This window comes from Lemur catta, chromosome 8 (assembly GCF_020740605.2).
Source record: "Lemur catta isolate mLemCat1 chromosome 8, mLemCat1.pri, whole genome shotgun sequence".
Taxonomy (NCBI): domain Eukaryota; kingdom Metazoa; phylum Chordata; class Mammalia; order Primates; family Lemuridae; genus Lemur; species Lemur catta.
This window is the reverse complement of record NC_059135.1, coordinates 17,604,171-17,632,039: the sequence shown is the minus strand read 5'-3', so window position 1 is coordinate 17,632,039 and position 27,869 is coordinate 17,604,171. Positions and strand designations below refer to the sequence as shown.

The window sequence follows — 27,869 nt, the reverse complement described above, 5'->3', positions numbered from 1 at the left end:
TGGGAACCTCATCCTCCGCTCCCCACCTGCACCACACTCCAACCAAGTGACTCAAGAGACAAGCCCTGCTGGACCAGGTGGGCAGCACGACAGCCTCCTTCTGCCACCTGCTGGCCATGAGGAAGAAGCACAGCGCAAGGGATGAAAAGGGGAAGGAAACTGGGAGCAGCAGCAACTGTAGCTGCCACCAGGGGTGAGTCCCTGTTTCACCAAGTGACCTGATCCCAGGTCCCCCTGAGGAGATCTGTCCCCCATCTCACCATTCTCCCCAGTGCCCTGGATCCTGCCTCTGCCACTTCTGGACAGCAGCCTCTGCTCCTCCCTCTCTGAGCCAAGTTCCCCCTGCAGGGGCTGGGCTGGGCCTGAGTCACTTCCCAGACAGCAAACCCTGGGAAAGGCTCTGCAGGCCACAGTCACCAGGGACAGCCTCAGACTGCACAGCCCTGCTCTCCGTGCCCCAGCCAGCCAGGACCTCCCAGGTGGGTAGCAGGGAGAGCCCTGGGTCCTAGGGGCAGCTAGGAAAGGGGAGTGAGGCCAGGATCCAGGGGACAGGAGTCCCGGACGGGGGTGAGGGAGAGGAGGAGACACATCCAGCTGGTCATGGATTCCATCAAGGATCTGGGCTGGAAGGGGCTGCAGAGTCGGTCAGTCCAACCCCTTGGTCTACAGATGGGGAAACTGAGGCCCAAGGGAGGAGAGTGACCTGCCCAAAGCCACAAAGCTAGTGAGTGGAGACCCAGGTCTCTTGACTCCCGACCCTGTCCTCCCTAAGCCCACCCACTCATCATCCCTCATTTACCCTCATGTCCTTCTGTCCTCCCCTCTGTGGTGTCCCCTGCTGCAGTGCAGCCACCTATACCTGCAAATGCCAGCAACCACAGGCTGGGGGCCAGGTCACCTGGGTTTCCCACCGCATGCCTAGTCTTGACTCCAGCATCTCAGATAAGCCCAGAGCCCTCAAGCCCACGAGATCCCTGTCTGGGCCCTGGACCCGCTAGGAGGAGACCAGGCTGAGCATCCCCTGGGAGACAGTGGCAGGATGAGCAGCAGCTGCCCTGCTCGCCCCTCACAGCCAGCGTCTGGCTCAGAGCCAGCCCCGGGGCCCTCCTGTGCTTCCACTTCCCTCTGCTCAAAGAACACACATTTTCCACTCAGCTGGGGCCCAGGAAAGGATGAGTGGGGGCTCGAGGAGGAGGACGGCTCGGGCAAGGCTGAGGGCTCTCCATGGGGACTGGAGATGACGTTCCCTCAGCCTGGTGTCCACCTGGCACGGGCTTTCATCGGACCCAGAGCACGGGCCCTGTGGGCACACACACCTGAGATCAAGTCTGCATGGCTCTGTGATGCTGGATAAAAGACTCACCCTCTCTGTGCCCAATCTCCCTCTGTAAAATGGAGTTATAATCTCCCAGGGTTACTGTGGGGGTTGAGTGGGACAGGATGTGAAGCAAGTAGCGCAGCGCCTGGCACCCAGGGCCTGCTCAGTAAGTGGAGGCCACCCCATCCTTGTCACACAGACCTATCAGGAAGAGCTGGGCTCATTCACCCCACTAACTCTCTCTCTCTGTGACCCCGGGTAAGTCACGTTCCCTCTCTAGGTTCTGATTCCTCCTTTGAATAAGGAGAGAATTGGACAGCAGAGCCCAGAGGTCCTTCCTGGGCTGCTCTTCCAAGTCACAAGGATTTTGTATCATTTCCAAATACCCATGTCAGAAGACAGGGCCGTCCTCAAGGTCACCAGCGACCTGAAAGGTGAGTATTTCCTGAAGATTTTCTGGCACTGAGCTACAGAAGAAGTGAGGGGACCTGGGAGCCTGTCCCTCAGCAGCCTTGCGTCCTGATGTCTGACGTCTACCCTCCTCCCTGCAGCTGCCGTCTCTGCCATCCTCCAGGGCTATGGGGACAGACAGGGGCCAGTGACCGACGCCAGTGCTGAGCTGCACAGACTCTGCGGCTGCCTGGAACTGCTGCTGCAGGTGGGACCCTCTCCTCCCCGCCCCCACCGTCTCCCCAGGCCCAGAGTACTGGGAGGTCTCCCAGAGATCGAGGGAAGAGCCTCTGCCTCCCTCTGTTACTCTGCACTGTCTCATGTCCCTCTCCTTCCTGACACATAACCTCACTCTTGGAGGCCACCATTGCAGCCTGGGAAGTGAGGTGGGGCAGAGCTGGGTGGAGTGTGGGGGGGCACTCCAGGCTGGGGCAGCCACCGTGCTCTGCACACTAAAGCTCCAGAGGCGTGGACGTCCCAGGACTGGCCTTTCTCTTGGCTAGATAGAGTCCCAGTCATAACTCTCACTAGCCTTTACTGAGCACTTACTGTGTGTGCGGCTACGCCTTTATGTGCTCCTCCTCATTTAATCCTCACTCTCTCCTCTGGATGTGGACCACCTTCCTTCCCCAAACACACACACACACACACACACACACACACACACACATGCACACACACACACACGCACACACACATGCACGCACGCACCCCTTCCTACTTCTCTGAGTTCATCTCTTGCCAGTCTGCCACTTGCCTGCTGCACTCCAGCTGCCCTGGCCTCCATGGTCTTCCTAGAGCACACCAGGCGTGCTCCTACCCCAGGGCCTTTGCACTTGTTAGTCCCTCTGCCTTGAAATCTCCTCCACAGAATTTTGGGTTTTTTTATTTTTTTTATTTCAGCATATTATGGGGGTACAAATGTTTAGGTTACATATATTGCCCCACCCGAGTAAGAGATTCAAGCGTGTCCATCCCCCAGACAGTGCGCACCGCACCCATTAGGTGTGTGTATACCCATCCCCTCCTCCTCGCTTCCATCTGCCTGATACCTGATGTATGTTACTACTATATGTGCACTTAAGTGTTGATCAGTTAATACCAATTGATGGTGAGTACATGTGGTGCTTGTTTTTCCATTCTTGTGATACTTCACTTAGTAGAATGGGCTCCAGCTCTATCCAGGATAATACAAGAGGTGCTAGATCACCATTGTTTTTTGTGGCTGAATAGAACTCCATGGTATACATAGACCACATTTTATTAATCCACTCACATATTGATGGGCAATTTCCTCCACAGAATTTGGATGGCACAGTTTTTCTTTTCCTTCCTATTGGAAGGCTTCCTCTGGCCATCTTAATCTAAGTCTTCAGCACCCACTGCACACACACTACACACCACTCCTACACACAGACATACACCACACTTTCCATTCTCCTCCCTTGCTTTATATTTACTGTCAGCAGTCAGCACTATCTAACACACTAGACGGTTTGCTCATTTAGTCTGTTCATTGTCTTCCCCTACAAAGATGAGAGCCTCACGTGGTCACTTTGTTCATTGCTATATCCCCAGGGCCCAGATCAGGGCTTTGAACATAGTAAGTGCTCAGTAATGCGTCTGAATGAAGGAAGGAGAACACTGAGGCTCAGAGAGGTCAAGCATCTTGCTCCTGGTCACACAGCCAGTAAGGACAGGGCCAGCACCTGACACTAGTTGTGCAGGGGCCCTTTCCTCTACCACGTGCCCACTCGGCATGCTGGAATGCGAGGCAGGGTCTAAGAGGAAGAATTTCTACACTTTTATTTCTCTTGTTTTCAACTCAGTTTGACCAGAAAGAGCAGAAGAGTTTCCTGGGGCCTCGGAAGGATTACTGGGACTTCCTCTGCACTGCCTTGCGGCGGCAACGTGGGGACACAGAGGCAGCCCGCTTCGTCTGCTCACAGGACAAGGTGTCCAGGGACAGGTGGCAGGAAGGCTGACCTCAGAAGCATGAAGGGGCCCTGCTACCAGGATGGGAATGTCTGGGAGGGGGAACACAAGCCTGCCCAAAACCCCTTTCCCACCCATCCCTGTTCCACTACTGTGGACCCCCTCACCAGGCCCCCATCTCTCCTTAGCACTGCCCTCAGCACCCCTCCTGCCACCCCTTTCCTCCTGTGACCTTCAGGTCCTGCTACGCCCTTTCTCATAGCCCACCAGTGCCCGTCTTCTCCCACTCCATGCTGACGGAGCTCCTCCTGTCCTAATACCGCCCCTGCTTTGCCCCCTCCCCACCCCGCTCCGTGCTCGCTGCAGTTGAAGACCCCTCTGGGAAAAGGCCGTGCCTTCATCCGCTTCTGCCTGGTCCACGGACAGCTGGCCGAGGCCTTGCAGCTCTGTCTCCTGAACCCAGAGCTCACCAGGTGGGGCTGCTGGGACACTCTCCCACAGAGACCTTCTGAGCCCACTTTCCCTGCTTCGTGAAAGAGCCCTCCTTTACCCCAGATGGGTGGTTTAATGTCCGGGACAATTAAAGTGGAAGTCATGAAGGAAAAGACAAGGAAGAAAGGGCAGTTGGGAGGTCAGAATCCAAGAGTCCTGGTAGCATCATGGTGCTTGGGCCTCTGACTCTCAAAGGGCCACAACCCTGCCTGGGGAATAGTCCCATTGTGGTGTGCAGTGGGCTGAATCTGTGAGATTGGGGGTGGCAATAGCACCAGGGTCAAAGGCTAAGGGTGCTGATCACTGTTAACACAGGGAATGGTATGGCCCCCGGAGCCCTCTGCTGTGCCCAGAACTGCAGGAAGATATCCTGGACTCTCTCTATGCTCTCAATGGCATGACCTTTGACTTGGACCTGCAGCGGCCAGATCTGGATGGGGCCTGGCCCATGTTCTCAGAGTAAGTGGATGTAGCGATGAAAGAAGCCTCTTTTCAACACCTGTAACCATGACCACCACATGTCCTGGGCAAGGGCCAAGCTCTCAGCACCCAGCCCCGTCCATCTCTGCCTCCCTTCTTGTTCCTTGATCTTCCATCTCCCTAGCCTTGCTTGATCCCATTGTGATCTCATGTCATCCCGTGATGTTGCCTAAAATATGCACTCACTAAAGATTTGGTGGGTGGATGGGAAGGAGGGCTGGAAAGATGAATGGAGGGTGTGATGTCGGATGGAATGTATTCATGAATGGAGGGTAGGATGTTGGGGTGGGATGTATGCATGAATTGGAGGGCAGGATGTTGGGATGGGACGTATGCATGAATGGAGGGTATGTTGGGATGGGATGTATGCATGAATGGAGGGTATGTTGGGATGGGATGTATGCATGAATGGAGGGTGGGATGTTGGGATGGGAGGTATGCATGAATGGAGGGTATGTTGGGATGGGATGTATGCATGAATGGAGAGTAGGATGTTGGGATGGGATGTATGCATGAATGGAGGGCGGGATGTTGGGATGAGATGTATGCATGAATGGAGGGCAGGATGTTGGGATGGGATGTATGCATGAATGGAGGGTGGGATGTTGGGATGGGATGTATGCATGAATGGAGGGTGGGATGTTGGGATGGGATGTATGCATGAATGGAGGGTAGGATGTTGGGATGGGACATATGCATGAATGGAGGATAGGATGTTGGGATGGGATGTATGCATGAATGAAGGGTGGGATGCTGGGATGGGATGTATGTATGAATGGAGGGTAGGATGCTGGGATGGGATGGATGCATGAACGGAGGGTGGTATGCATGACGGCTGGTGGGCAGCGAGGCAGGAAATGTGCTGGGATGGATGTGTGAGTGGAAAGATGGGATACCCTCCATCTGGGGACCAAGCCCATCTCTGAAGAGAGGCCCAAGGTGCCCCTGCCTGTTCTACTTTCAGATCATGCTGTTCCAATTCCAGCCAGACCCAGAGAAGAAAACCCAGAAGAACCAAAGATGCCCTAAAGGAGGTGCCTCTGCCCCACCATTGCTCTAAGTTGCTTCTTCTCCATCTTTTTGGGACCTCCAGGTTGGGCAGTAACTGGGCCTCCCCCTTTGAATATACAGAGAGCCCTGACCCAACTGGACAGACAGAGCCTGAGGCCAGTGTGTGGACCAGGTGCCTGCCACAGAGGAGAGGGCTCCTATTCCTAGGGTGGTGGGGATGTCTGGGGAGAAAGGGAACACTAGCACCATTGGCAGGAGCCACTGGGCCCAGGGGAGGAAGAGGAGCTGGGATGGGTAACTGGAAGCTTGCAGGAAACAAATGAGGGAGACCACCTGCTGAGTCCCCTGCACAGAACAATTGGCAAATGTCTAGTTCAGTCCAGGGAGAGACTCAAGGGCCAGATTGCCTGGTTCAAAGCCCAGCCTCCCGTTTTGCTAACCATGGTCCTTGGGCAAGTTGCTTGTACTGCCTCACAGTGTGAGTGTTAGGGTAAATTGAGACAACTCACGTGCCGTACACAGCAAGGCTCCTGGCGACATGCTCACTACGAGGCAGGCTGGGATCACCATCATTGTTGTTATCATCTTTCCATAAGCACAGTTTGCACCCATCAGCTTCCAGGCACCAGGTACAGATATGGTCAGGACTCTGACCTGAAGGAGTTCAAGGTCTCTTCATGGAGACAGACCCTAAAGGAACACATTGCAATACATGTTGAGTGCAGCAATACGGACATGGACAGAGGAACGTGGGGGCACAGAGAAGGGCTCTTGAGAGAGGTCACTCTTAGCTGAGTGCCAGTCCATTTCACCTTTCATCACAACCCTACAAACCAGGTATTATTATTCCCATTTTGCGGGTGAGAAAACTGAAACAGAAAGTCAAATTCAGGAGGAAGGATTAAAGGAGAGGAGTGGAGGAACTTAGGGGAAACCAAATCAATGCAAAAGACCCAGGATCAGGAGGGAGAAGGACGTGGGGTGGGGGAAGGGAGGAAAGGACATTGAGACACACTGCTGTGCCTCGCCAGATCAAAGCTTGGGTCTCAGACCACCTGGGGTGTTGTCCAAATTCAGATTTCTGGTCTGATAAATCAAAATTTCCAGTGAGAGGGCCCAGGGATCCACATATTCAGCAAGCCTGTTGGATTGAGGCTGTGGCCTCTCCCATGCACCAGGTCAGTGAATTGGTGCTAAGAGGGTTGACAGATTTGGGGGCTTCTCCTTAGATCCCAGCTGCATATGAAGGTCCCACAGGAGTCCAGCTGGACGAGCCACACACCAGTCAAGCTGGCTGTCTGCAAGATGCACCCAGGGGACACCACTTGGTGAGACAAGCTGGGTCCCAGCAACAAAGGCATCTTCCCCACATTTTGGAAAAGAAGACAGAAGATTCCAGGAGCCTTGGACCCTCCCAGAACATGTGGGAACCATTGGGGGAGGAACTTCAGCTGGACCGGGAGGAGGGAGCCCCATGGATTGAAATGTTCCTGGAGAATTCTACACCCAGCATCCAGGGACGGGGGCAGGGAGCCAAGGGGGCTCAGAGGGAGGTGAGAGGGATGGAGGCTGAGGACAGAGGGCTTCTGACAGATGCAGAGGGTCAGGGAACCACAGAGGGGACTCACGAAGGGGAAGCAGAGTGGGGTCATGTCCAGAGGCTGCTGGCCCCCAGCCCCAGGGGGACAACAGAGGAAGCAACGCCAGGGAGCAGGCAGGAGTGGGAGAGGCCAAGCACTCTGGGGGAGTCCTGGGTCCTCCAGGGCCTGGGAACAAAGGAAGGCTCCGCCACAGAGAAGCCACAGGAGCACACAGAAGTGACCAGTGTGGCCAGGAGGGAGGAGCAAGCTGAGGTGCCCCTGCAGGACGTGGTCAAGGTGAGAGCAGTTGAGCTCCTTACCTGTCTAAACCGCCCTCTGACCTGGATGGGGGTCTCCAGTGGTAGCCCAGGGGCCATTCCAGCCCACAGATCAACTTTTATTGACCGACACAGGATTATTACTTGGGGATGACTTTTGAAAGCCATGAATTCTTCAGTTCCCCAAAGTCCCCACCTTTCCCTATTGCCTCACACTAGGCCCAATTTACTCGTCAATACTTCCTGCCCAGCCCCTGCAGGCATTTGAGTTTGGGATCCCTTCCCAACAGTTCTTCAGGGAAGTCATGTGTTCTCAAGGTACATATATCTCTTACGGCAGGTCTCTTCCCAAAATCTAAGTTCACAATTGCAGACCCCACCTAAGCTGCTCTTGTTGCAGATGCTTATCCAGGTCCCCCAACATCGTTACCGAGCCTTCCTTTGGCCTCCTCCCTAGCCAAGCTTCCAGGTCCTGGGGCTTTGTAACTCAGTCCTGCCCTGAAGGAAGAAATGGTGGCCCCAGGCTCCCCCAGGGCAGGGCCTAAGACAGAGCCAGGCATTCCAGCCCCACCGCAGAGTCCTGCCCCCCACCCCAGGGCCTGGCCTGGGGTCTCATGGGAATGTCTGTCAGGTCAGCCCCAGGCCTGGGGCCTCTGCCCTCCTCCCTGAGCCCCCTCCCCTCTCCCTCCCCTCCAGAGCCTCAAGCATGAGCTGTGGAAGGCCAAGGAGCTGGCCCAGCGCCAGGAGCAGCTGCTGAGGGGACTTCAGGAGCAGCTCCACAGGTAACCTTGGCAACCGCCAGCAGTGGGGCGCCCAGGTGCTCCCTGGCTCCTGCTCTCAGTCAAGGTCGAGCCCGGGGGTCTTCAGAGCCCTCCCATGCCAGGCCGCTGGACACAACTCTGGGTGCTGAGGCAGGCAGGGCCTTGACCCTGGTCACAGGGCTCCACCCGCCCCTCTCCTTTGCCAGCCCCTCCCTCCCCAACACCCACTCCAGTGGCCCCAGGAGAGGCCCCGCCTCCTGCCCTCCCCACTCAACCCTGCCTCCCTCTGCTTCCTCCCCTGGGCTGCTTCTCTCTCTTTTCAACCTGCTCTGGCCCCCTGCCCCCCAGCTCCTCCCTCATCACTTTCTCTCTCCTCTTACTCGGTTTGTTTGTCTCTCCTTCATTTGTTGCCAATTACACAGCCTCTCACCCTCCTGATGATCCTAACCATAGCTACCACTTACTGAGCACTTGCCGTGTCCCGGCACTGTTGTAGATGCTTCTGCACAACAACCTCATGAGATAGGTTCTATAAGAACCCCCATTTTATAGATGAGGAGACTGAGGCTCAAAGCTGCTACCCAATTCACCAAATGTCAGCTGGCAGAGGAGCTGAGATTCCACCCCTGCAGCTGACTCCAGAACCAGGGGCCCAGACACTACCGCTCAGCTAGTATTTTGAGTCCCTGTATTTCAGTCTCTCCATCTCTCTCCCTCAGCGTCTCTCACCATCCAGCATCTGCATTTGCCGTGTTCATATTGACCTCAAGGGCCCAGAGCGAGAGCACTGTCTGTCCCTACCTTTCTACCTCAGTGTCTCAGTTTCTCTTTCATCATTTATTTGATAAAATGTGTCCTCCATGCAAACATCTTCCTTGGCCTGACTTGGTCTCTCTGTGCCTCTCTGCCTTGTTCTCTGGGTGCCTCAGTCTACCCGCCTGCCTCTGTCTCTCTCTCCCGCCTGGTTGACACCTGCCCAGGGCCAGGGAGGAACCAGTCCAACCCCCGCAGAGCCTGAGAAGCTGTGATTCAGCCTGAATCACTGGGAAGTCTATTGACTGCTCACCAGGGTAAACTAGGCCCAGGAGCCCAGAAACCAACTCAAAAAGGCCCGGGGGCTCCTCCCACCCTACACTCAGCTGAGGATATTCAGCAAATATTGCGATGATTCACACCCTGGAGGATCATGGGGGCTTTGCCCACTCAAGAACCTTCTGCGGGATCCAGACAGGCGAGAGGGAGCAGCTAGAGGCTGCACAGAGACAGGCCGGCCCTGCTGCTCCCTGAGCTGGGGCCCATGTCTCACTGACTGCTGTCCTCCTGCCACCTGTCACTTGTCATGCAGTCATTCCACAGACACTCCAAACACCCACTCTGAGCTGGGCCTGTTCTAGTACAGGAAACAGTCCCATGGATAAAACCGACAAAAATTCCTGCCCTCATGGAGCTTGCATTCTTAGGAAGGAGGCAGCCAGTAAATATGGTAAGTGAGTGAGACACACAGACTGAAATACACACTGGGATAAGTTCTAAGGAGAAAACAAGGTAAGGAAGGGGAATGGGTGTTTCAGGAGTGATTTTTTTTTCTTTTCTTTTTAGTCAATGAGTAATAATTATACAGAGTGATATTCTAATACGCATATACAATCTGTAATGATCAAATCAGGGTAATTAGCATATTCATCACCTCAAAGATTTATCATTTCTCTGTGGTGGGAACATTCAAAATCTTCTAGCTTCTTGAAAATATACACTAAGTTATTGTTAACTATAGTCACCCTGTGGTGCTACAGAACACGAAATTTACCCTCCCATCTAGCTGTGATTTTGTACCCATTAACCAGCTTCTCCCTGTCCTCTGCCCCGCCAACCATTGCCCACCTCTAACAACCACAATTCCACTCCCTACTTCTAGGAGCTCAACTTTTTTTTACCTACTGCATATGAGTGAGAACATGTGGTCTTTATCTTCCTGTGCCTGACCTGTTTCACTTAACATAATGTCCTCCAGGCTCATCTATGTTGCCACGAATGACAGGGTTTCATTCTTTTTTATTCCATTGTGTATGTATACCACATTGTATTCATTGATCTGTTGATGTATGGACGTTTAAGTTAATTCCACATCTTGGCTATTGTGAATGGTGCTGCAATAAACTTGGGGAAGCAGATGTCTCTTCAATATACTGATTTCCATTCCTTTGGATAAATGCCCAATAGTAGGATTGCTGGATCATACGGTAGTTATACTTTTAGTTTTTTGAGAAACCTCTATACTCTTTTGCATAATAGATTTTCTAATTTACATTCCTACCAACAAGACATAAGTGTCCTTTTTTATCTGCATTCCCCCCCCAGCATTTGTAATTCTTTGTCTTTTCTATAGTAGCCATGCTACCTGGGGTGAGCTGATATGTCACTGTAGTTTTGATTTGCATTTCTCTGATGATTAGTGACTTTGAGCATTTTTTTCATGCACTTGTTAGCCATTTATATGTCTTTTTTGGAGAAATGTCTGTTCAGATCTTTTGTCCATTTCTTAATCAGATTATTAGATTTTTTGCTGTTAGGTTGAGTTCCTTTTATGTTCTGGATATTAATCGCTTGTTGGATGTATAGTTTGCAGATATTTTCTCCCATTCTACAGGTTGTCACTTCATTCTTTGATTATTTCCTTTGCTGTGCAGAAACTTTTTAGTTTTACGTAGATACGTTTGTCTATTTTTTTCCAAAAAATTTAGGGGATACAAGTGATTTTGTTACATGGATGAATGGTATCATGCTGAAGTCAGGGCTTTAAGTATACCCTTCATCACAATAGTATACATTGTAATTGATGGGTAGATTTTTTTATTCCTCACCCACTCCCACCCTCACCCCTTCTTAGTTTTCAATGTCCATTACAATGTGTTATGACCATGTGTACACATCGTTTAGCTCCCACTTATAAGTGAGAACACGTGGTATTTGCTTTTCCATTCCAGAGATACTTCACTTTGGATAATGGTCTCCAGTTCCATTCAAGTTGCTGCAAAAGACATTATTTCATTCCTTTTTATGGCTGAGTAGTACTCCATGGTATATATATTCCACATTTTCTTTATCCACTCGTCAGTTTATGGACACTTAGGTTGGTTCCATATCTTTGCAATTGTGAATTGTGCTGCCATAAACATTCGGGTGCAGGTGTCTTTATTATAAAATGACTTCTTTTCCTTTGCATCCCAGTAGTGGGATTGTGGGGATGAATAGGAGGTCTACTTTTAGTCCTTTGAAGAATCTCCATACTGCTTTCCATAGCAGTTTTACTAGTTTACGTTCCCATCAACAAAATCACCAAATCCACACCAACATCTATTGTTTTTTTACTATATAATAATAGCCATTCTGGGCTGGGCACAGTGGCTTGCACCTGTAATCCTAGCACTTTGAGAGGCTAAGGTAGGAGGATTGCTTGAGGCCAGGAGTTCAAGACCAGCCTAAGCAAGAGTGAGACGATATCTCAATAAAAAATAGAAAAATTAGCCAGCCATGGTGATACACACCTGTAGTCCCAGCTACCTGGGAGGTGGAGGAAGAGGATCGCTTGAGCCCAGGAGTTTGAGGCTTCAGTGAGCTATGAGGATGCCACTGCTCTCTAGCCAGGGAGACAGAGCAAGACCCCATCTCAAAAAAAAAAAAAATAATAATAATAATATTAACTCTGACAGGGGTGAGGTGGTATCTCATTGTGGTTTTAATTTGCATTTCCCTGAAAATTAGCAATGTTGTGCATTTTGTCATATGATTTTTGGCCATTTGTCTATCTTCTTTTGAGAAAACTCTGGTCGTGCTTTTGCCCACTTTTGGATGGTGTTATTTGTTTTTTTTTTCTTATTGATTTGTTTGAGTTCTTTGTAGACTGTGGATATTAGCCCTTTGTCAGATATAGTTTCCAAATATTTTCTCCTATTCTGTAAGTTGTCTATTTACTCTGTTTATTACTTCCTTTGTTGTGTAGAAACTTTTAAGTTTAATTAAGTTCCATTTTGTTGTTGTTGTTGTTGCTGCTGTATTTGCTTTTTGGGTTTTACTCATAAATTCTTTGCCTAGGCCAATGTCTAGAAGAGTTTTTCCTATGTTTTCTTCTCGAATTTTTATGGTTTCAGGTCTTACTTTTAAGTCTTTAGTGCATCTTGAGTTAATTTTTATATATGGTGAGAGACAGAGATACAGTTTCATTCTTGGATGTGGCTATCCAGTTTTCTGAGCACCATTTATATAAAAGGGTGTTTTTCCCCATTGTTTTTGTCTTCTCTGTAGAAAATGAGTTCGTCATAGCTATATGGTTTTATTTCTGGGTTCTCTATTCTGTTCCATTGGTCTCTGTGTCTCCCTTTATACCAGTACCACACTATTCTAATTACTATACCCTTGTAGTATAATTGAAGTCAGGTAATGTGATGCCTCTAAAACTCATTGTAAAATGAGTTAGCGAAGATTTCCTCCTTCTTGATGTTATAGAACAGTTTCAGTAGAATGGGTGCTGGTTCTCCTTGTATGTCTGGTAGAATTCAGCTATGAATCCATCTGGTATGGGGCTTTATTTTCGGGGGTGGGGGAGACTTTTTATTACATGTTCAATCTTGGTACTTGTTATTAGTCTGTTAGTATTTCTATTTCTTTCTGATTCAAGCTTGGGAGGTTGTGTATGTCCACAAATTTATACATTTCCTCTAGATATTCTACTTTGTGTGCAGAGACGTTTTTATAGCAGTCATGGATGATATTTTGTGTTTCTGTTGTATCAGTTGGAATGTCTTATTTTTCATTTCTGATTGACCTTATTTTAGTCCGTTCTCTTCCATTTCTGGTTAATCTAGCTAGTTGTCTATCGATTTTGTTAATCTTTTCAAAGAACCAACTTTTTGTTTTCTTGATTCTTTGTATTGTTTTTTTTATTTCCATTTCATTTAGTTCTGCTCTGAGCTTTGTTATTTCCTGTCTTCTGCTAGCTTTGAGTTTGGTTTGTTCTTCTTTTTCTAGTTCCTTAAGGTAAGATTAGGTCATTAATTTGTGGTCTTTCTGTAAAATGACAGATGGAAGCATTTAAGGCTATGAACTTCCTCCTTAGCACTGCTTTTTCTGTATCTCATAGATTTAGGAAGTTAGTGTCATCTATGTTGTTCAATTCAAAAAATTTTTGATTTGATTTCCATCTTAATTTCATCATTGACACAAGGATCATTCAGCAGCAGGTCCATACACACACATGATATATCTTTTTGCTGGATTTCACTCTTTATCATTATATAATGATGATCTTTGTCTTTTTGTACCATTGTTCATTTAAAGTCTATTTTATCTGATATGAGAATTGCTACTTCTGCTTGCTGTCGGCTTCCATTTGCATGGAATATTTTTTTACATCCCTTTGCCTTGAGTCTGTGAGAATCCCTGCAAATATGGGTTGTGTTTTTTCATCCATTTGGCCAGCCTATATCTTTTAAGTGGAGTGTTAAGACCGTTTACATTCAATGTTAGTATTGATATAGAGATACTGTTCTGTTTGTCATGTTGAATGATACCTAGTTGCTGTGTTTTCTCCCTTATGCTACTTTTTTTAAGAGTTGTGAGCTTTAGGCTGGGCGCGGTGGCTCACGCCTGTAATCCTAGCACTCTGGGAGGCCGAGACGGGTGGATCGCTCGAGGTCAGGAGTTTGAGACCAGCCTGAGCAAGAGCGAGACCCCGTCTCTACTAAAAATAGAAAGAAATTATCTGGCCAACTAAAAATATATATAGAAAAAATTACCCAGGCATGGTGGCACATGCCTGTAGTCCCAGCTACTCGGGAAGCTGAGGCAGTAGGATCGCTTAAGCCCAGGAGTTTGAGGTTGCTGTGAGCTAGGCTGACGCCACGGCACTCACTCTAGCCGGGCAACAGAGCAAGACTCTGTCTCAAAAAAAAAAAAAAAAGAGTTGTGAGCTTCAACTTTCAGGTGTTTCTACACTAGTGGGGATCAATTGTTCTGTTCCATGTATAGAGCACTTCTAAGCACTTCCTGTAGAGCAGGTCTAGTAGTGACAAATTGCCACAGTGTGTACTTGTCTGGGAAACACCTTATTTCTCCTTCATTTATGAAACTTACCTTTGCAGGATACAAAATTTTTGGCTGGCAGTTATTCTGTTTAAGAAGACTGAAAATAGAACCCCAATCCCTTCTGACTTGTAAGGTCTCTGCTGAGAAGTTTGCTGTTAGTCTGGTGGGTTTTACTTTGAAAGTAACTTGTTGCTTTTGTCTCGCAGCTCATAAGATTTTGTCCTTCATGTTGACGTTGGACAGAATGATGACTATGTGCCTTGGTAATGTCCTATTTGCTATGAATCTTCCAGGTATTTGATGATGCTCTTGTATCTGGATATCTAAATTTCCAGCAATACCAGGGAAGTTTTCCTCAATTATTCCCACAAATAGGTTTTCCATACTTTTTGCTTTTGCTTTTTCTCCCTCAGGAATACCTGTGATTCTTATATTAGCTTGCTTTACATAGTCCCATATTTCTTGCAGCGATTGTTCAATCTTCTGTATTCTTTTTTCTACATTTTTGACTGACTGGGTTAATTCAAAAGCCTTGTCTTCAAGCTCTGAAATTCTTTCTTCTGCTTGGTATAGTCTGTTGCTTAAACTTTCTGATGTATTTTGAAATTCCCTAAATGACACTTCCATTTCTTTAAGTTCTGTTATATCTTTTCTTATGTTATCTATCTCTTTAGTGAATTTTTCATTCCTGTCCTGAATAATTTTTTAAGTTTCCTTGTGTTGGTTTTTTACCTTCTCCTCAATCCCATTTATTTTACTTGCCATTTGTAATCTGAATTCCATATCTGTCATATTGATTTTCTTTTGGTTGGAGTTCATTACTGGAGTGTTCTTTTGATCCTTTGGGGTGTCAAGACAGCCTGTTATTTCATGTTGCCAGAGTTCTTATTTTGGTTCCTTCTTGTTTTGAGCTTCTTCTCTCAACATAAAACAGTTAGCTTTATGAAACACCTGTTCTCCTCTTTTGGGACCTCTGTTACTTGGAGAAGATAGGGATGGGTCCCTGGATGACATGCTTGAGTCCTACTCAAGAAGCTTGAACATGCAGGAGAGAGGCAGATGCACTGTAGGACTTTAAGCCTGCTGCTCTGCTGTGCTTCCCCCAATCCCATGTGGTTGTCACAGGGCCACTGTGGCAGGGCAGGACTGTGGGGCAAGGTACATGCACTGGTCAGGGTGGGCCTGCGGAGTGAGGTACATGTGCAGAATGGGGTGGGGCTACAGCACATGCTCCATGTAGGTCCCACAGGAGATGTGGCTGTGCAGGGTCACCCAGGCCACAGCAGTGGGCACTGGTTCCATAGTCTCCTACTCCACTCATATCCCCCAGAGGCAGTGGTGGGGGCGAACAGCAGATGCCCATAGGGCATGCATAAGCCCAGGACTCCTCACTCCCTTCCCACCCAGTAGGGGCAAGGCGCAGGTAGCAGCTATGGATCTGACCCCTGCATAGACCTAGTGCTCTGGGGTTGGGATGTCACAATGGCACCAGCAGCAGCACCCCGGGCTTGCAAGCCAGCTTTGCCTTCTCTCAAGAGCAATACCACCGAACAGCCTCCAGGCAGGGCTCTGTATCAGTCCACAGGCCTGCTGTGGTGGAGGGGCCCTCCCAGAGGTCTAGTTGTAGTGTCTTCAGGGGAAGCTTGGAGCCCCAGGGTTCTCTCCTCTGTCTGTTCCCCATGTGTGGGCATCTTCCCCAAGTACCTCCCAATGCTGCTGAGCAAGTCGTCCCACTTCTCTCTTCTTCACTTCACTCCTGCCACCTCTGTGTTGATACCCAGTGCTCTCTCTTAAACAGTCAATCCAAAAGTGAATATCGGCCGGGCGCGGTGGCTCACGCCTGTAATCCTAGCTCTGGGAGGCCGAGGCGGGTGGATCGCTCGAGGTCAGGAGTTCGAGACCAGCCTGAGCAAGAGTGAGACCCCGTCTCTACTAAAAATAGAAAGAAATTATCTGGCCAACTAAAAATATATATACAAAAAAATTAGCCGGGCATGGTGGCTCATGCCTGTAGTCCCAGCTACTCGGGAGGCTGAGGCAGTAGGATCGCTTAAGCCCAGGAGTCTGAGGTTGCTGTGAGCTAGGCTGATGCCACGGCACTCACTCTAGCCCGGGCAACAAAGTGACACTCTGTCTCAAAAAAAAAAAAAAAAAAAAAAAAAAAAAAAAAAAAAAAAAAAAAAAAAAAAAAAAACAAAAGTGAATATCTGTTCACCACTTTTGATCCTCTCCACAAGAGCGGTGTTGTGCAGGTTGTTTCTAGTCTTCCATCTTAGCCCCCTTAATTGTCTATTTTTGGTTTTGCTGCCTATACCTTTGAAGTCTTACCCATAAAATCTTTGCCTAGAACAATGTACTAAAACATTTCCCTTATGTTTTCTTCTAGTAGTTATATAGTTTCAAGTCTTGCTTTTAAGTCTTTAATCCATTTTGATTTGGTTTTTGTATATTGCAAGAGATAGGAATCTAGTTTCATTCTTCTGACTATGGATAGACAATTTTCCCAGCACAATTTATTGAAGAGATTATTCTTTTCGCAATGTGTGTTCTTGGTGCCATTGTTGAAAATCAGTTGGCTTTAAATAAATGCATGCACTTCTGTATTCTCTGTTTTGGTCTGCTGATCTATGTGTCTGTTTTTATGTCAGTACTATGCTATTTGGGTTACTATAGGTTTCTGGTATATTTTGAAGTCAGATAGTGTGGTATGTCCAGCTTTGTTCTTTTTACTCAGTATTTTTTTAGCTATTCAGGATCTTTTGTGGCTGCATGTGAATTTTAGGATTATTTTTTCTATTTCTGTAAAGAATGTCATTGGTATTTTGATAGAGATTGCATTGAATCTGGAGATTTCTTTGGGCAGCATGCTCAGTTTAACAATATTAATTCTTCCAATCCATGAGCATGGGATGTCTTTTCCTTTTTTTGTGTCCTTTTTCATTTCTTTCATCAATATTTTGAGTTTTCATTGTAGAGATCTTTCATCTCCTTGATTAAATTTATTCTGAAATATTTTAATTTTTTAGCTATTGTAAATGGGATTGCTTTCTCAATTTCTTTTCAGCTAGTTCATTATTGATATATAGAAATGCTACTGATTTTTGTGTGTTCATTTTGTGCCTGGCAACATTATTGAATTTGTTTGAGTTTTAAGAGATTTTTGAAGGAGCTTTTAAGTTTTTCTATATGAAAAATCAAGTTGTCTACAAAGAGGGAAATTCTGACTTCCTTTTTTTCCAGTTTTGATGTCTTTTATTTCTTTGTCTTGCCTAATTTATCTGGGTAAGATTCTCAGTACCATGTTGAATAAGAGTGGTGAAAGTGGGCATTCTTATCTTGTTCCAGTTCTTAGAAGAAAGGCTTTCAGCTTTACCCTGTCCAGTATGATGCTAACTGTGGGTTTGCCTAATTTGTTAAGAGTTTTTATGATGAAGGGATATTGAATTTTATTAAATGCTTTGTTTACATCTACTAAAATGATCATATGGTTTTTGTCCTTCATTCTGGTGGTGAGATGTATCACATTTATTGATTTGCATTTATTGAACCATCCTTGCATTTCTGGGATAAATCCCACTTGACCATGATGTATTATCTTTTTAATGTGCTGCTGAATTCAGTTTGCTAATATTTATTTGAGGATTTTTGCAACTATATTCATCAGGAATATTGGCCCATAATTTTTTTTTCTGTTGTGTCCTTATCTGGGGTTGGCATTAGGGTAATGCTGGCCTCATAGAGTGAATTAGTGACAATTCCATGCACTTCAATTTTTTGTAATAGTTTGAGAAGAATTGGTGTTCATTCTTTAAAAGTTTGGTAGAATTCAGAATTAAAGCCATGTGGCCCTGGGCTTTGTTTGTTTGGAGGCTTTTTATTCCTGATTCAGTCTCATTACTCATTATTAATCTGTTCAGGTTTCCAATTTCTTCTTGGTGTAATCTTGGTAAGTTATATGCATTCAGAAATTTATTGATTTCCTCTGGGTTTTCCAATTTGTTAACGTATAATTGTTCATAATAATCTCTAATGATCCTTTGTATTTCTGTGGTACCAGTTGTATTTCTTTTCTTTTTTCTTTTTTTTTTTTTTTTGGTCTCTATTTTGTTTAGTTCTATTCTGATCTTTATTATTTCTCTCTTTCTACTAATATTGGGTTTGGTTTGTTCCTGTTTTTCTAGTTCCTTGAGGTGCAAGATTAGGTTGTTTATTTGAAATCTTTCTGCTTTTTTGATGGGAGTGTTTATTGTTATAAGCTTACCTCTTACTACTGCTTTTTCTGTATGCCATGGGTTTTGGTATATTATGTTTCCATTTTCATTTGTTTCACAAAATTATTGGAATTCCTTTTTATAATAATTTCTTCATAGAACCATTGGGTGTTCAGGAGCATATTGTTTAGTTTCAGTCATTGTACAGTTTCCAGAGCTCTTCTTGTTCCTGATTTCTAGTTTTATTCTATTATACTCTGATAAGGTAACTTGATACAATTTCAATTTTCTCAAATTTGTTGAGACTTGTTTTGTGACCTCACATGTTGCCTATCCTGGAGAATGTTCCATGTGCTGATGAGAAGAATGTATATTCTGTAGTTGTTGGATGAAATGCTATGTAGATGTCTGTCTCGTCCATTTGGTCTATAGGGTAGTGTAAGTCTGATGTTTCTTTGTTTATATTCTGTCTAGATCATCTGTTGAAGTCAAGTATCATTGTATTAGAGTCTGTCTCTCTTTACCTCTAATAATATTTGTTTTATATATCTGGGTTCCCTGATATCAGCTGCATATATATTCATAATCATTATATCCTCTTGCTGAGTTGATCTCAGGGGTGATATTTTAAATAAGGTGGTATGGCCAGAGAAGGCTTCCCCGAAAAGATGTTGTTTAAGTAAAGGCCTGAGTCTTTACTGAGTGAGGATTGAAACATTTAAAGATGTTCCAGGCAGAGGGAACAGCAGGAGCAAAAGCCGTGAGATGGGAATGGGCATGGCAGGTTCTAGAAATATCAGGGAGGCCATTCTGGCCCCAGTGGAGTGAAGGAGGGAAAGGATGTAGAAAAAAGTCAGGCAATGGGGGCCAGGTTAGGGAGAGTCTGGTGGGTCATTGAAACAACCTTGGCTTTGACTCAGAGTAAGGTGGGAGCTATTGAAAGTTCTGAGCAGAGGAGAGACATGATCTGAGGGGGTTTTTTAATGTCAAATACAGGTATATATGCTTTTTAAATTTTTTACAATTTAAGGTATTTAGTATATTCAGAGTACTGTGCACCCATCACCACAATCAATTTCAAAACATTTTCATCAACCCAAAGAGAAATCCTGCACCCTCACCCCCATCCCCTCCCCAGCCACAGGCAGCCACCAGTTCACTTTCTGTCTCTATACATTGGCCTATTCCAGACCGACCTGTGTTTTCAAAGGCCCTATGGAGCTAGCCTGCAGGCAAGCAAGCTAGGTGCACGGAGCCCAGGGAGGAGGCTGCGGCCGCAGTGCAGGGGAGAGCGAAGGGGCATGACTGGGCTGGAGGCAGTGGAGGGAGGAGAAGCTGATGGGTGCTGGGCAAATTCCAGAGTGGGGCTTCCTGAGGGATTGGATGTGAGTCTAAGAGAAAGATAGAAGTCAGGAATGACCCGAATTTTCTACCTGATCAAGTGGAAAGCTGAGTCACTGTTAACCGAGGTGGGGAGGCTGTGGGAGCGCAGGTTTGTGGGGAAAGTCCAGAGCTTAGATCTGAACATGTCAAGTTTGAGGCACCTGTTAGACGCTCGAGTGGGGCTGCTGGGCAAGCAGTTGGGTATGAGGTTCAGGAAGGAAGTAGGGGCCGGAGACAGATTTGCGAAGCGCCAGACTGTGAATACAGCTGCCCCTGAGGCTGGGAAGAGAACACGCTCCCTGATTCCTGGGATCCAGGGAGCTAAGGACAAAACTCACTCCTAGGAAAAGGGACCCTGGGCTTCCAGCTGGTGACAGGCATCTGGCCACAGTGAATAGGAGTGCCACAGGGCCCATTCATTCTTTCAACAATATTTACTGTGCCTCTACTATGGCCGTGAGTAGGGCAATGGGGCGGGGAGTGGACAACCATGAATAAAACAGGAGCAGTCTGCCCTACATGCCCTGGGAGACAGACGATAGATAAACAAATAGAAATACATGTCAGGTAGTAGTAGATGCTCTGGAGAAAAATACAGCTGGGGAAGGGGATAAAGGCCAGATAGTCATTCAGACTTGGGGTCTAGGCAGGCCTCTCCAAGGAGGTGACATTTGAGCAGAAATCCCAACCACACAAGAGACCGGACCATTCGAATGTCTAGGGAGGGGCACTGCTGGCCAGGGGAATAGCAGAGACAAAGGCCTAAAAGTGTGGGCTTGGGGACAGGCAGGCCAGGCACTTCAGGAGTGGCTGAGCAGGGGAGAGAGGGATAGAGCAGCAGCCAGGGACCCTGAAGCCCGGGTAAGATTCTGGGATTCTTCTCCGTGCCACAGGAGGCCGGGGCAGGGTTGCAGCAGGTGAGTCGTCAGACTGACATTGGTGTTCAAAGGGCTTGCTCAGGCTGTAGTCTGGAGGACAAACTGAGGGGGGACAGTGAAGGCCCCCACACAGAGCCCAGGCTAAAGACAGAGGCGGCAGCTGACCCTGCAGGAAGCAGCCCCAGGGCAGACCTGCAAGGCTATGAAAATGGACTTGGACTGAGACCTGGTTCCAACACCCACTTCATGGCTCTCTGGCTGCAGGCCCGTGAGACAGTGGCCTCTGCTCTCTGGGCCTCAGGTCTCCAATTAGCAAAAGCAGATGATGTGATCACTAAGGTTCCTCCTCCCAGCACAGATGCTCTGCGGGCCGTCTGTCCGAGCAGGGGATTTCCTCTGCCCCTGGGCAAGACTTCCAAGAAAAGAAGATTAGGGCTGACACAAACCAAAGAGGTCCTCGGGATGGGGAGTTAGGCAACACCACACCTCCCCCACCCTGTGGACGGCAGCACTGAGCTCTTCCAAGGCCTGCAAGGGCTATGGGGACCCATCCCTCTCTCCCACCTGCTGCCCACTTGGCACTGGTGCCAGAGATCGCTGGTGATCAGGGCCCTGTGTGGATGGAGATGTGGGGAAGCAGAAGTTAAAAGCCGAACAAGCCTGTGTTCAGATTTCTGCTTCTACCACTGATCAAACTGGGACCCTGGGCAAGTGTCACTCCCTCTCTGAGGCTCTACTTTTCGCTCTTGTAAAATGAGGATCATATTACCTGTCTCATAACATTGTGAAAACGACATGAACAAGGCTACAAAACACTAGGATCAGTGCCTGACATATAGTAGCTGCCATTAAACTAACTCCTTCCGTGTCCTCTCCTGCACTAGGAGCATCTGCCACCCTCTGCTTAAACACTCCAATGGCTTCCCATTGCACTGAGGTTAACATTCACTCTTCCTGTGCCACTGGAGGACAAAGCAGGCCCTTCCACCTCCCCCCTCCTCTCTTGCCTTCCCCACTCCCCGCTGCTCTGCATGGCCTTCCAGATCTCTAGTCTTCTTTCAGTTCCTCAGACTGGCTCTTTCCGACTGGCGGACTTCTGCATGTGCCCTGCCTGGCTCCACATGGCTGACTTCTCACCTTCCAGGTCTGCGTACATGTCACCTTGTCTGAGAAGCCTGCACACCTTCTCTGGTCTCTCTCTCAAGCCCTCCTTTGTCACTGTCATAACACTGACTTTAATTATTTTATTGGTCTATCGCTTGCTTTGACCACTGCCCCAAACTCACTGTAACGTCCACAGGAGCCGTAGGCACTGCTCTATTCCTGGCACCAAACAGCCACTGGCACACAATAGGTGCTAAGTAAGTGTTCCCTCCCACCCCAAAGACACACACATGCACCCCAGTGGTCACATAGGGACCCAGGATCAGTGGGCAAGTAAACTGGCTCAGGAAAATTAAAGGCAGCAGCTAAGAAATGAGGAAGCTGAAGAGGAGAATGTTCATTAAAAGTCAAAGCGTGGCCCTGATCCGCGCCTGAGCCCCAGAACGCTCTGAAGGCTGCAGTGACTGGCCCTTTCGGAAGGTCAGTGGCCACTGCTGTCCGTTCCATTTCATGAGCCCCCAACTTTCTTCCCTGCAGCATGCTGCATGGCACTGTTTTCAAAATCACTTGCTTGATTCTTTGTCAAGCCTGTCGCAAGCCTCTTCCCCTCAAACACGTTCATGCCCAAGGGCACTTGCACACACGTGCACACGTCCAGAGCACAGGGACCCCCACTGGTGGGCCCCCCCCATCACAGTGCCCTCCCCACCGAGCCGTGTTGTAAGACGCTGGGACCTGGGGCTGGGACCTCTTTATGTCCTGTCTAGTAGACTTCTTGGAACCTTCTTGAAAAACCACTAAAGACAAAAAAAAAAAAAAAAGATAAGAATAGAGCTGAGGAAGTTCCAAGGCCAAAACTAAATCAAAATTTTAAGAAAGCCATATCTTTAATATTACCTTCTTTAATTTAAGAGACAATATAACATAACTTTTTTAAATATTTTGAAGCAAAAAATCCCCCCAAATCCTATGCTGCTCCCCCCCACACGCACAGTCGTTTCCAGCCAGGCGCAGCCCACCCTGCCTAGTTGCCGGGCGGCCTCCTTCCCTCAGAGAGCTGCGATGATCAGGAACATACCTTTAAAGCAAATAACATTTTAAAATGGGAATATTTTTAAAAAGAAAAAAGAAGAAAAACAAAGAGAAAAGTGGAAACGTCGGCTCATCCCCTCTAAAGGGGCACTCAAGGCCTGGCCCTGTTTTTATTTTTCATTTCTCTGAATGGTTGGTGAGGAGTCAGGGTGTAGGTGTGAGACCTCACACAGTGCTCAGTTTGGTGTGTGGTGCGTGCATTGTGTGTATGTGTGTACACATGGGTGCATTGTACACACATTGTGTTATATTGTACATGTGTGTTGTATATGTATTGTGTTGTATGTATGTGTTATGTGTATGTTGTGTCTCGTGAGTGTTGTGTTGTGTGTTATGTGTGTTATGTTGTGTTGTGTGTGTTGTCTGTGTTAGGCATGTGTTGTGTTGTGTGTTATGCTGTGTATGTGTTCTGTGTTGTGTGTGTATGGACTTGAGCTGCAGGGAGCACCACCAGCTTCCCCCGTAGGGACCCCTGCCAGGCAGAGGCCCAGACTAGCTCAGTCACAAGTGCTGAGCTCCCCGCCTCATGGCTCACTCTTCCTTCTGTGCCTAGGTGTCAGGAGGAGAGAGCCCAGCTGCAGGCACAGCTGGAGCAGAAGCAGCAGGAGGCTGAGAGGAGGGACGCCATGTACCAGGAGGAGCTTGGAGGGCAGCGGGACCTGGTCCAGGCCATGAAGAGACGGGTGTTGGAACTGATTCAGTAAGGATAGGGGCGGTGGAGTGGGGGAGGAGAAGGGGGGGTGGGAAGGGATGTAGAAGGCAGGGCGTGAAAAATCCATGCCACTAGCAACTCTCAAGCAGGGTTCTAGACCTTTTATATATGCTAACTCATCTCCTTCTTTTAGCTGACCCCTCCTGGCATCCCCATTTTTTACAGATGAGGAAACTGAGGGTCAGAGAGGCTGACTTGGTCCCGAAGGACACACAGCATATAAATTGCATAGAGGCCTGCAGGATATCCAGCAGTCAGGGGCCTATCTCCCAGGCAAATGATGAAAAGGTCCTTCTCTAAAGAAATTTAGTTGATGTCCCAAATAAAAGACTAGTTTGTCCTGACATTTGAAAGTCTAATGTAGCAGGTAGCTCCCTACCCAGTTCCCCCTAAAGGGAAGCCACTAGTCAACCGTATTCTTCTACTACTCAGAGCTCCAATGAGCTTTTATTGCCTCTTGTTTAAACATGAAATGGCAACCCAGAATCCCCAGACGTTTAAGGAGAGTCTAGAACACAAAAGGGGTAGATGAAGATAAACAAAGAAACAAAAACATCTGTCTTCCATGAAACAAGACACTGTGAAAAACAACTGTCAAAAGATGAGAAACGTTCTTGAAAATTAAAAATATGATCACTCAGTTTTTCTTAATTCACTACAAGGATTGGAAGAGAAAGATGAGGCAGTCCCTCAGAAAGCAGAATACAGGCCAGGCGCAGTGGCTCACACCTGTAATCCTAGCACTCTGGGAAACCGAGGCGGGTGATCATTTGAGCTCAGGAGTTCAAGACCAGCCTGAGCAAGAGTGAGACCCCGGCTCTACTAAAAAAAAAAAAAAAAAATAGAAAGCAATTAGCTGGACAACTAAAAATATACAGAAAAAATTAGCCGGGCATGGTGGTGCATGCCTGTAGTCCCAGCTACTTGGGAGGCTGAGGCAGGAGGATCGCTTGAGCCCAGGAGCTTGAGGTTGCTGTGAGCTAGGCTGATGCCACGGCACTCTAGCCCAGGCAACAGAGTGAGACTCTGTCTCAAAAAAAAAAAAAGAATAGAAAAGAAAAGAAAAGAAAAGAAAAGAAAAGAAAAGAAAAGAAAAGAAAAGAAAAGAAAAGAAAAGAAAAGAAAGTAGAATACAAAGCACAGAGATGGGAGTCATGAGAGAAAAAATTGGAAACGTAAAGAATCAGTCTAGGAGTTCCTCTCGAAGTGAAAGAAGTTCCATAGAAAGAAAACAAAATTGAGGAGCTTATCAAATAAAATATAACAAAGAAAGAAATGTGAGAGAATTTCCCAGCTCTTAGAGGGACACTGATCTTCAGATACAAAGATTTCACTGAGTAACCAACACAATAAATGAAAAACAAAACAATCAAAACCCAGACCTAGATACATCACTGTGAAACTTCAGTAAAGATAAGGAGAATATCCTAAAATTGTCTGTAGGAAAAGACAGGTCACGTATAAAAGAAGCCAAATCCAACTCATGTCCATGGTGCAATACTTTTTAAGTTCTGAGAAAAGCTGACTCTTGCCTTAGAATTTCATGTCCAAACCATGAATTAAGTGGGGAAGGTGATGGGGTAAAGACATTTTCAGACAAACAGGTTTCTGAAAATTCATCTCCCACAGAGCCTTTCTTAGGAAATTAGTTGAGGATGTGCTCCAGAAAAACAAGGAAGTAAGCCAAGAAAGGAGAAGATGTGGAACTCAGGAAGCAATAGCTCTAGCCTAGAAGAGAAGAAAAGGGAATTCCTAAAATGACAAGTGGGCAGCAAGCCCGGGGCAGTCAACCTAGATTGAAGCAGAAGTATTAATACCAAGGGCCTGGGAGGAAGGTCTGTGGGAGAAGGCAACTCACCAGAATACCTAATATGTTGAAGAATCGAGGGAAAAGTAATATATTAAAAGCAAGTAATGCAAGTAACAAAGGAAGGACGTTAGAAACTCCTAGAAAACCAAAAGCCTTCCAAGAAGGGAAACGTTTAGAAGACATTCTATCTCTTTGGGAAGCAATGTGTATATATTATCTAATAATGTAAATACTATTCATTGGTTTTTTCAATGACAGCAGGCAATTATAATTGCAGAATGTGATGTTACCACATAAACAATATTAACTATAGAATAGAATCCAATAGAATGTTCTATGAAGATGGAGATATTCGATACTTGTGCTGTCCTGTGTGGTAGCTACTAGTCACATGTAGCAATCAAGCTGGTGTGACTGAGGAAGTGAAGTTTTCATTTTGTTTAATTTCAATTAATTTAAGTTTACATAGCCACACGTGGCTAGTGGCTACCATGTTGGATGCTGTGGGAATAGATGACAAGTTAGGAGGTGGAGGAAGGAGAGTTGAAAGGAAGGAATGCTGGTGTCATTGTATTTCAGAATGGGAGTCAAGGTTACGTTGGGCAAAGTAGACTTGAGTGTCACCATCCTGATCTCTTGTGTGTGTCTCTCACTGTCTCTGTATTTGTCTCTCCCTGTCTCTGTCTTCTCTGTCTCTGGGTCTCTGTCTCCGTGTCTCTCTCCCTGTCACCCTTGCCAACTCCCTGGCTTCCTCTCTCTCTCTGAATGCCTATCTTTCTCTGTCCCTCTTTGAATCTCTCTCCATTGCTGTATCTCTGTCTTTCTGCCTCTCTGTCCTTATTTCTCTGTCTCTCTGTCTCTTTTTGTCTCTCCGTGTGTCTGTGTGTGACTCCCTCTGCCACTGGCTCTGTCTTCCTCTTGTCATCTCTGTGTTTCCCTTGCTGTCCCTCTCTGTCTCTCTATCTGGGTCATTTCCATCTTTCTACCTTCCTGTCTCTGTCTATGTGTGTGTCTCTCCCCTTCCATCTTCCCACCAGGGAGAAGGACCACCAGTGGCAGAGGCTCCAGCATCTCTCCTCCATGGCCACTGGGTGCTGTGTCGGCTGTGGCAAGATCTTTGGCCGACTGTCTCGGCGGTATCCATGCAGGTAATGAGGAGGGCACAGAATCCTTCCTCTGGCACATCCCGGCTTCCACCAGCTCACAGCCCCCTTCCCATCCAGGGAAGCGGGCACTTGGGAACTGGGGGTTCACGAGAGGCCACTGAAGGCTGGCCACTCAGTTCACCACGTCTGGCTTTCAACACTAAGCAGAGTCATGAACCAGAACAGTGGAAGGGGGTCAGATGAGGAGTGGGCTCCACAGGGCAGGACTGTGTAACTCTTCAAGGAACAGACTGATAAATGGGCCCCTCATCTGGGAAGAGAGATCCCACGTGGGAGAAGCTGCTCCCTGCCTTCCTCTGTGATCACGGGAGCAGGACAAGCAGTGGGAGAGGAAAGGGAACCGCCAGGAGAAGCTGACATTGGAGGTGGAGGCTCTGCGGGGGTCGGGCATCAGGAGACCCTTTGGGCGAGGGGAGACCCTGACACAGACCAAGGGCCATTCTGCTGGGACATGAGAAACTGATATCTGAGGGGGACCTGAAGGTGCTGGAATTCCATGACCCCAGCTGCAGAGGCCTCTGTCTCTGCTCCCCAGGCTCTGCGGAGACCTGCTCTGCCACGCCTGCTCCGCGGATTACAAGAAGAGAGAGTGCTGCTGCCCGCCCTGCGCACAGGGAGTGGCCGCCCAGGTCACCTGACCACACCAGCCCAGGACTAGCCACCCACCCACCCCACCCTATCCACTCCTGTCCTCGGCTCTCCCCAGCCCTCTATTCTGTCCAGTCCGACCTTCTAGAAGCTGGTGATCCAAAGCAACAGCCCTTGTGCAGGCAGAGTGCAGCATGGGGAGAGGGAAGAGCCAGACTGGCAGGCAGGAGACAGGTCCCAGCCCTGCTTCTATCCTGATGAGCCGGGTGACCTGGCACAGCCCTCGGCTCTCGAGGCTTTTTCTCTATCTTGAGAAAGTCGCCTCCATCCTCTCTAAAGTCCCTCTGAGGGACTTTGAGCACAGCAAACACATGCTGTGAGCAAGACTCCTGCAGCCCCAACCTCTCTCCTCTGTACTATCCTCACTCAGCTGTGATTCCCACCCTTCCCGATACATGAGGAGCAAAGCCTGCAGGGTCTTGGGTTCATCAGTAGCTTCCTGTCTGGAATCTGCTTTAGAGATCTGTATTTATTTTGCT

General features: G+C 47.6%; 1 protein-coding gene across 1 annotated transcript; it reads left to right on the top strand.

The window, feature by feature from the left end:
• The first annotated feature begins 1,413 nt into the window (after nucleotides 1-1,413).
• Nucleotides 1,414-27,869, top strand: RUFY4 (RUN and FYVE domain containing 4). Its single transcript, XM_045558897.1, has 11 exons — nucleotides 1,414-1,752; nucleotides 1,870-1,976; nucleotides 3,598-3,723; nucleotides 4,070-4,176; nucleotides 4,511-4,654; nucleotides 5,640-5,709; nucleotides 6,916-7,563; nucleotides 8,241-8,326; nucleotides 23,608-23,754; nucleotides 26,614-26,724; nucleotides 27,278-27,869. Exons 1-11 carry the CDS (start codon nucleotides 1,707-1,709, stop codon nucleotides 27,378-27,380), a joined length of 1,695 nt encoding a protein of 564 aa, XP_045414853.1. The 5' UTR covers nucleotides 1,414-1,706; the 3' UTR covers nucleotides 27,381-27,869.

Excerpts from the sequence above, each read along its gene's own strand:
- RUFY4 (XM_045558897.1), top strand. The coding sequence starts at position 1,707 with ATGTCAGAAGACAGGGCCGTCCTCAAGGTCACCAGCGACCTGAAAG. Across the intron at positions 1,977-3,597 it reads GCCTGGAACTGCTGCTGCAG|TTTGACCAGAAAGAGCAGAA; the intron begins GTGGGACCCTCT and ends TTTTCAACTCAG. Across the intron at positions 26,725-27,277 it reads TCTCGGCGGTATCCATGCAG|GCTCTGCGGAGACCTGCTCT; the intron begins GTAATGAGGAGG and ends TCTGCTCCCCAG.